An 8912-nucleotide genomic window follows, 5' to 3' on the forward strand; every position below is an offset into this window, starting at 1 on the left:
AACATCAGTCTGTTGCAGTCTCAACAATCGATGCCACATAGATGTTCTATTAAAAAGTATTTTTGTATTAAAAGTATATTTTCATTACAATAGTTCCCACACATATACATTTATACGTACTCACTTTAAAAATCCATTGTAAAAACGTGGAAGGTGTGGTTGCAGTGACTTCACACTTTCAACCAACAATAAACAGATTGTTTTTTAAGATTTGAAATAGAACATGAATACTATTTCGCTGTTCTTTGTGTGCTTTTAGAAATTTTTGACCTTTAGTTAATAATAAAGGGTTTCAGTATCTTACTTATGCTCGGTTGAGAATGTTTCCCCATCGGACTATTTTTCTTGCAACACCATTATCTTGCTCGTTGGTGAGGAAGTCAACATGTCGAGTTCGTACAGAAGCAGGTGAGCTGAGCTGTCTTACAATAGCATAAGAAATGGACATTGGGGTGTGACACAAACTTTTTCAAAAAAACAGATATCCGGAGAGTGCTTTAATGTTCAAAGGGGTCGTTTTTCGATTTCGCGAATGTTTGAATTAGTCAAGGATTGTGTGGCAGACCAAAGGAAGCTATGTGTCCGTTGTTTCGATGAAGTGCAATATGGGAAGCCTCTTGTCTCTTCCAGGTTTTTGCATAAATGAAGACTGATCGCAGTCCGTGTTGGAAAAATCTTTCCTATTCGTAGATTTATTAATTGGTTGAGATTATTAGGACTGGTACTGAATTATTAAGTGATGGCCACACTCCTCCAGGACAATAACTTGGTTATCTTAGTCACACAATGTCCCGGAGAATGAAACATTGACCTGAATGCTGGTAAGAGAGTTCTTTAATAGAGACAGATATTTTAACAGTTTGAGAATCGTAGTCGTCAAGTTACAGTAATTGTATCTGCACAACTGGTCGTCCTTTAGTTTTTGATTATTTATTCATTTAATGTTACTGACAGGTTAATATTCTCTTCAGTCATCCGTAATGTTTTTACACTTATGAGATCTGAATGTAAAAACATGCGATCTTGCTCGGTAATGCTAAGGTGGATTTGCTTCCAGAAATGCCGAACTTGTGTTGGCTACCTAATTCATCAAATTGAATAAGGCCACTTCTGCCAACTCACCGACATGTCCACATTCTCCAGTGATCAAATTATCGCGACAGGGAATGTTTTCTGTCTTGGGAAAGGGCATTTGATTCACCGTGTGCATTGGTGCCCTCTGGACAAAGGCAGTGTTCTTTGACACCTGTACTGTTTTATTCAATAATAAGAGACCTAAACCTCCAAAATTAGAGACACTCGCTTAAATGTGTTGAAATGATGGTTGTAGAAAGTTGTCCTACCCATAGAAACTTCGTCAGTACTAAATTATCACGGAGAGGTTAAATGCGTGTGTAAGTAGTACTATACAAGCTTTTATTGGTTATTGTCATGAGGTTAATCACAGTGTGGAATGTTACTTGAAAATTCTCTGAGTAGTTATGGGTAATCAAAGTTAGGCTTTAACTGTGACAGCCAAGCGTTTTTTGGTTGGCTTGTGTTGAAGTTAATCTTTGTTGCTTAGGTCAGGTCTTGTGAGTGCGGCTAGTTGATAAAAAAAAAAAAAAAACCCCAGATGATTTCCTATGGAGAGTGCCTGAGGTCCTGTGACTTTGCTGATCACAGGCAATTTTGTGGAAGGCTACAGCAAACAGGATACAGCAGGAACTGTCAAAGCAAAGAGAGGTGCCATAGTTTCACTTGTGTAAGAGACAGGGCACAGACATTATCCTGTGACTGTTGTTTCTCTATGTCACTTCTGGCGTTCTCCCGCACAGCATATGCATTGGACCAGCACTGCAATAATTAGGCCTAGTCGGGTTGCTGAATAAGTTACGCTAGTGCCAAACAAGGGCTGAAATGTTCAGTGTTGTGGGTGTTAAGGACCAGAATTGCATAGCACTTGTGTAAATATTCTGGCAGATGGCAGAGGAAACTCATAGCGCTCATGTGATCAAAAAAAGAGCTCACAACTGTTCACTATGACAGCAGCTTGGTCTCATACAACACTCTCTCCATAATGCGCCAGTGTATGGTAACTGTATATTCATTGTATATAGCCCTGGGATGTTAATTCACTTTTCCAGGCAGGGTTAATATGACCTCATAAACGGACCACGTGACTATAATGGTCAGATGGCTGCCTGTTACTAGAGACCCCTGTAGTCATCATTGGCTCATAGAAGTACAATTGATCCAGTTAGTGTTTCTCAACCCTGGCTTCAGGGGGATAAGAAAATGAACAAGTTGTCTTTGATAACAGACAGTGGGTTAAATGAGATGTCATTTTCAACATGACTTGAAACCCAGTCTGTTTACATGCTGAAGGTTTACTCTAGCTCTGGAGATAAGATGCTGCTCTGCTTGTGCAGTGCTCACAATGTTAGACTCAATGTATTTTGTTTGTTTGGTTGTGTGTGTGTGTGCGCGTGTGTGCGTGTGTGTGTGTATGTGTGTGTGTGTGCGTGTGTGTGTGTATGTGTGTGTGTGTGTGTGTGCGTGTGTGTGTGTGTGTGTTCTAGCAAGCAAGATCGTGACACAGTACTCTGTGTGTTATGCTGGAAGACTGGCTTTTGGTCCACCCTACCTGTATAGCACATTTTGCCATTAAAGGACAATGACAGACAGACTCAGATGTGTTAGACTAAGGCTGGAATAACTTGCCGTAAGAGTAGGATCACACATTCATTATATTTTTTAAGTGACGAAATTATATGATCCATATTAACCTCTGTGAGTGAACATGACCAAGGTCTTGACTATGTAAAAAAAGTAACAAGCAGTTTTTTGTAATGTTTTGTGTCGTGCGTAGAGCTTTTGCTCACACACATCATAATTCAGATGCTGATGTGTTTTTGCATGGAATCCTCTGTTTCTATGCTGTGTATGTAAAAGACTGAGAATGTAAACCAGTGGCATTCATTCGGTTCCCTATCAAGTGCTATATGTAATCTTACATGTACTCCCTGGAGAAGTTCACCTACATAGAACCCCTACAGTAAATCCATACATAGGCTAAATATAAATTGGTGGCCTATGTCATCTTGTTAAGGTGGTCTAGGAATGCAAGCGCAGCGGTCTTCACTGTGACTGCATGTTTGGTCTGTAGGCCTTTGTGTCTTTAACCGCAGTCCCAGGGTATTGGGAAACATTATGTGTATCCATGCATGTTGTAGTCATGGCATGAAAATTTCATTAACTGTGTTGTGTTGTGTTGTTGTCTCTTATCTCATCTCTTTTTATTATGTTGCAGGATTCAGGAATTCAAGGTAGCCTTGAGTGAGGAAAAGATTGACCTGAAAACACTTCGCGAGCTTTGCTTTAGTGGTATGTGCTTTTGTCTTCATATTTTGTGTAAATATTTCCCGTATTTTTTGACACACATTTTCATCAATCTAGGAATAAAACCAGTTATTGTAGTTTACTGAATTTATTTAGTCTTATCTCTCCTTTCTTTCCTCCTCTTAACCACCTTCTCTCTCTCTCTCTCTCTCTCACTCACTCACTTTTTTCTCTCTTTTCTCTCATCATCTTCCTTTTTCAGGTATCCCTTTTGAAGGAGGCATTCGTGCATTGTGTTGGAAGGTAAATTATCCAATTACTATACGGATTCAATACGATATTAAAATCCTAATACTGCATTTCAGATAGACCTATATTAATACATTTGACAAACTGGACCACTGACATGGGCCACTGCGTATCGTTCTCCAGATTCTGTTGAATTACCTGCCCCTGGATCAGTCACTATGGGACTCTTTTCTGAAAAAACAGAGGTAAGACTGCTTTCACAAGCACAGGGTAGTTTCCATCGTGTCCAACATCACTGCCTTTGGTTTCTATAGAGGCTCTGACCAAGCTGTGAGACAGAAAAGCGCCCTCAGTCAGCCATTTCAAGCATAGAGCTGTGGTTTTCCACTGCATGTCAGTTAGATGTTATTTTCACTCTCCTCTTTGTGCTCTGTGATTAAATTGAGTTTATGTACTTTTTAAGTCATGTATTTTAGACCAAATTCATGTTCTATAAAAAGATTGTCGACACCCTCAAAGTAAAAGCTGGCCTGGAAATGCAATAAGATTGAATGGATTTTCCAGCTTGTCCCCGTGCCTTTCTGAGAGAGAATTAAATCGCCCACCCCCACTGATTAGGTTCTGATTTCACCTAGACACCGCACCAGGGAACCTGGCCCTTTGAAATTGTTTAAGTCTCTTAATAAGGCGCACACAAATACACACACACGTGCGCGCGCGCACACACACACACACAGAGGGTAGCTGTGTGATGCTGACTCATGCTTTGCTGCAGCTGGTATTCACGCTCTCCTTTAATTATTCATCATTACCCATAGTCCATAGAGGGGGCCCCTTTACTGAAATGGAAAAGGAGCACAAAGCCTAACGTAAGATTGTACATGTAGGCATTTATCCAGGCGGTATCTCTTTCGGGGGGGGCTTTGTCCTCATAAACCGAAGGTTAATCTCGGAGGGGTATATGCCACCTTTCATTTCTCTGGCATTACTGAGAATGTCAAATTTTTATAAGAAACTGAAAGCAAAACGCTGATAAGGTGTGTTTTTTCTTTCTTTTTTTTTGTAAGCAGTTTAAACAACGTGCTCTAGCTTAGTTTGTTTAACCTGTTTTCTCAGAGAGCTGTACGCACAGTTCCTGAGGGAAATGATCATTCAGCCAGGCATTGCCAAAGCTAACCTTGGTCTCTCCAGAGAGGACGTCACACTGGAGGATCATGTGAGTTCCTCTCTGCTGTGTTTCACACCTGCACTGTGCACTGTGCCTGCAGAACTGTGCATTTATTCATACCTGCTCTGTTTACGTGGGGTATAACACCTGTTTGCTTTGTCTTTTAGTTGATCCTACGTTTATTATGTTAAAACAGTTTATATGTCTGGTTTTTTGTTGTTTATGTACTGTTCTCCTGATTTGTATTTGTATTTTCCCATGACTAAAAACCACAGCAGCTGTTGTGTTTTCGTGATGTGTGAGTTATGTTAACTATAAAAAAAAAACCCCACTCCCTTCCTTTTCTCTTTCCTCTCCCCCTCCCTGTCTGTCTGTCTTTCTGTCTTCCTCTCTCTCTCTCTCTCTCTCTCAGCCTCTCAACCCAAACCCAGACAGTAGATGGAACACTTATTTTAAAGATAACGAGGTTCTCCTGCAGATTGATAAAGATGTCAGGTATGTCTTTACCCTGGTAAAAGCTCTGAGCTGTTAGGTGTACAGTCAGACGGCATGGGAATATAGAAACAGTAACGGGCTTTTCTGTAACTCACAGACGCCTGTATCCAGACATGGCCTTCTTCCAGAGAGCCACAGAGTACCCCTGCCATCTGATCCTGGACCCCCAAAACGAATACGAGACCCTTAGGAGACGAGTGGAACAAACGACACTCAAAGCCCAGACGGTTGACCGCAACCGCAGTGGTGTCACCAATGTAAGAATGTATCTGTGCGTGCGTGTGTGTGTGGGGGGGGGATATGTTTGTGTATTTCTATGTGTGTGTGGTGTGTGTGTTTTCACAGTTGTATGTCTATTTTTTTATAACCATCCTAATAAGTGATGTCAATCTTGTTTGCACTGAGCAGTGTTCTGATGGCCAGACTCCGGTAAGTGTTTTTAGGGTTGCAGAGTTTGTTTTTTTGTGTGTGTGTGTGTGTGTGTGTGTGTGTGTGTGCGCGTGCGTGACTTTGGTGTGAGTCCCTGTGGTGTTCAAGATGAGATCTTCTGAATTCTTCTCTTGTCAGAAGATCAAACTGTGGTGAATTCTCAGGTGATTCAGGTGTAGGTTTTATTTTTTCAGTAGGTAGACTCATGTGTCTTGTTGTTAGCACGGCCCTTAGTACGGTAGTGTGTTTGATCAGGCAATCAGTTTCATAAATCAGGCTTTCTTTCAAGATGTCATTTTCAAACCCCATTACCCTCCATGACCAATTATTGCCATATTCTTTCCTTTCATTCCTCATAGAGAATAAATATCTCTCCTTTACAAGTCTCCCCCCCCCCCCCCCCCCCCCATGGATATTCTATCTAACCTTCAAACATCCTAAACTTTATTCTCTCTCTCTGACCTCAGGTGAGTTCACCAGGGAAAGCGTTGAACCTTTACCCCTCAAATGAGTACGAGGTCTTGCCCAATGGCTGTGAAGCCCACTGGGAGGTTGTGGAGCGTATATTGTTTATCTATGCCAAGCTCAACCCAGGCATCGCCTATGTGCAGGGCATGAACGAGATTGTGGGACCTATCTACTACACGTTTGCCACAGACCCCAACAACCAGTGGAAAGGTTAGTGTGTTTGGTGTAGAGGTTTTGGTGTAGTGAAATAAATGTTGCCCTTGGTTATTTTAGTCGTTTGAGTCACAAATCTTTTTGCTCTAATGAGTCATCGTGGTGTGTGTTTACCATCCAGTTTTAGATGCATGTGTTTGTGCTCCACTTTGTCCCCGATGCAAATAGAAATATGCATGGAAATGTACCAGAAACTGAAATATTTTTGTTCAAATTCATTATGCTATACGTTATTAATATGGATAGCGAGCCTTTTACCAACACCTATGATCAATATATCCCAAATCTCTCTGACCATCTGGTCCGTTCTGCCATCTCTGGGGACTTAGAGTGTCTGTAAGCCTGTCACGGGGGTTGACTGGCTTGTTCCCTGTAGCAAAGGTCTAAACTGCTGTTTTGTAGTTATACTAGGTATCACAGGACTATTTGCTGTCTGTCCACATTCATCTCATAAAACTTGACTGCCATGGTGGTGTGATTTTTTTTTTTTTTTTTTTTATAAGGCACGTGGTCTTGATACAAGTGTTAAGGCTGCCACCTATGGGAGGAATGAGGAATGACCTTGTGCTCTCTTATTTCTCAGTCGTACTTTACTGCCTGACTACTTGCTCTTACGGAGAAGTCTTTCTTTCGTTCTTTTTTTTTTTTTCTTTCTTCCTACTCTTCTTCTTCTCTTTCCTTGAGTGATCTACTTAATGACTTGGACGCTGATTTTGGATGTGAATGTGTGTGAATTTATCAGAGCACGCGGAGGCCGACACGTTTTTCTGCTTCACCAACCTAATGGCTGAGAACCGAGACAACTTCATCAAGAGCCTGGATGACTCTCAGTGCGGCATCACCTATAAGATGGAGAGTGTGTTTTCTATGCTCAAAGAGAAGGATATGGAGCTTTACCTCAAGCTGGTGAGGCAAGAAGTTTGTGCTGTGTGCATAAATAAAAATGAATGACAGTACTATCAATTTTATGGTTTTATTCATTCTAGTTTTATTATCTGATGGTATGATTGAGGCTTTTCTGTCGGTTTATCTTCAACTTTTTCCTTTGCTTCTCTCTTTTTCTCCTCTTTCTCTCTGTCTACAGCAAGAACAGAACATTAAGCCTCAGTATTTTACTTTTCGATGGCTGACCTTACTGCTGTCCCAGGAGTTCCTCCTGCCGGATGTTATCCGAATCTGGGACACGCTCTTCTCCGATCAGGACCGCTTTGACTTCCTCATTCTAGTCTGCTGTGCTATGCTGATGTACGAGCCCCTAACCACGGTTTTCTTTGCCCATTTACTGCCCAAAACAATCAGTCAGAGTCACTGTTTTGCCAACTAAAACTTGCCTACTGCTTTGATGTGTGATGAACTCATGGGGTCTTTTTTTTTGCTTTTTTGCTTTATCTTAACGATTTTCATTTCTCTACAGACTGATACGGGAACAGTTATTGGCAGGAGACTTCACAGTGAACATGAGATTACTGCAGGTAACCCACTTGTCCTGTGTTGGGTCATAGATCCATGTTGTGTATTAGTTAATGTGAATTTGATATGGTTTGACTGTCAGTTATCATAGGGCTGATTTGGCCTGTAGCTCTTGGCCTTATAGCTACTTTTTCCCTGCTATTTCTCATGTTTTCTTTTTCCTCAAACTAACACCTCTGATTCCTTTTATCAAAGACCTGACAATATGTCATTTACAAGTTACATTATTCTATGTAACACTGGAGTTTAAATGTACCAGTCATGGTGGAAGTGTTTTGAGAAACTCTGATTTGGACTCATTTGGGATAACAAATGATGATTGATGATTTTTAAGCATAAATCTTAATAGTGTACTTTTTCAGGTTAATAAAGGTGTATAACAATTAATAATAAACAAAAGCTGCTGCAGAAATCACTAGCGAGTAGTCACTGGTAATCAGAATCACACGAATCATTGTTACCTCTGCAGGATTATCCTATATCTGATGTCCACACCATTCTCACCAAGGCCAAGGAGCTGCAGGATGGATCGTAGCCAGCTGCCCTGGCCGCCCCCACCTTTTCTTCTCCTCTCCAAGCTGATGGCGCAAAAGGTGGGGGTGGGGGGGACTATGGAAACCGGTAACCTGGATGACAACGGTGCCCAGTTGCACCCTGGGAGGGAGGGGATGCCACTTTTTCTGTGCATTGTGGGAGATAAAAAAAAAAAACTCTACCAAAGCCTTATTCTCATGGCAGCCCCTCTCTTGGCCAGATGGTGTGTGGGCTCACGCTGTTTTTTGTTGCACTGAACACTTGAAAGTCACCATACATGGAACAAAGCAGACAACAATAACACACACACACACACATGCACGCATACACACACACACACACACACACACACACAAACACAGAGCTATCGTTCACAATCATATGTACGAAAACACTCCGAAACTCCTTTCTTTTTTTTTTTAAAAAAAATACAAATAAGGGTTTTGTCAAGGTTCTTTGTAACAGGACGTTTTTTTTTGTTTGTTTGTTTGTTTTTTTACCTATTTTACTTTATTGTGCAGGAGTGCTTTTGTTTTTGTAATGGAGCAAATGCATTATTATCATT

At 41.1% G+C, this 8912-nt stretch overlaps 1 protein-coding gene across 2 annotated transcripts; it reads left to right on the forward strand.

The window, feature by feature from the left end:
- Positions 1-380: 380 nt before the first annotated feature.
- On the forward strand, positions 381-8368 carry tbc1d13 (TBC1 domain family, member 13). 2 transcript variants are annotated; one of them, XM_030769467.1, is made up of 12 exons: positions 381-408; positions 3293-3366; positions 3584-3624; positions 3754-3815; positions 4687-4786; positions 5151-5233; positions 5331-5490; positions 6130-6340; positions 7086-7249; positions 7428-7588; positions 7758-7815; positions 8283-8368. In XM_030769467.1, the coding sequence occupies exons 1-12, from the start codon at positions 386-388 to the stop codon at positions 8346-8348; spliced, it is 1203 nt and encodes a 400-aa protein (XP_030625327.1). In that variant the 5' UTR covers positions 381-385; the 3' UTR covers positions 8349-8368. The 2 variants fall into 2 exon arrangements, with proteins under 2 accessions (XP_030625327.1, XP_030625328.1); XM_030769468.1 differs by lacking the exons at positions 6130-6340; positions 7086-7249.
- The last annotated feature ends 544 nt before the right edge of the window (positions 8369-8912 follow it).

The sequence above is a fragment of the Chanos chanos genome, chromosome 3, assembly GCF_902362185.1.
Source record: "Chanos chanos chromosome 3, fChaCha1.1, whole genome shotgun sequence".
NCBI classification, from domain to species: Eukaryota; Metazoa; Chordata; class Actinopteri; order Gonorynchiformes; family Chanidae; genus Chanos; species Chanos chanos.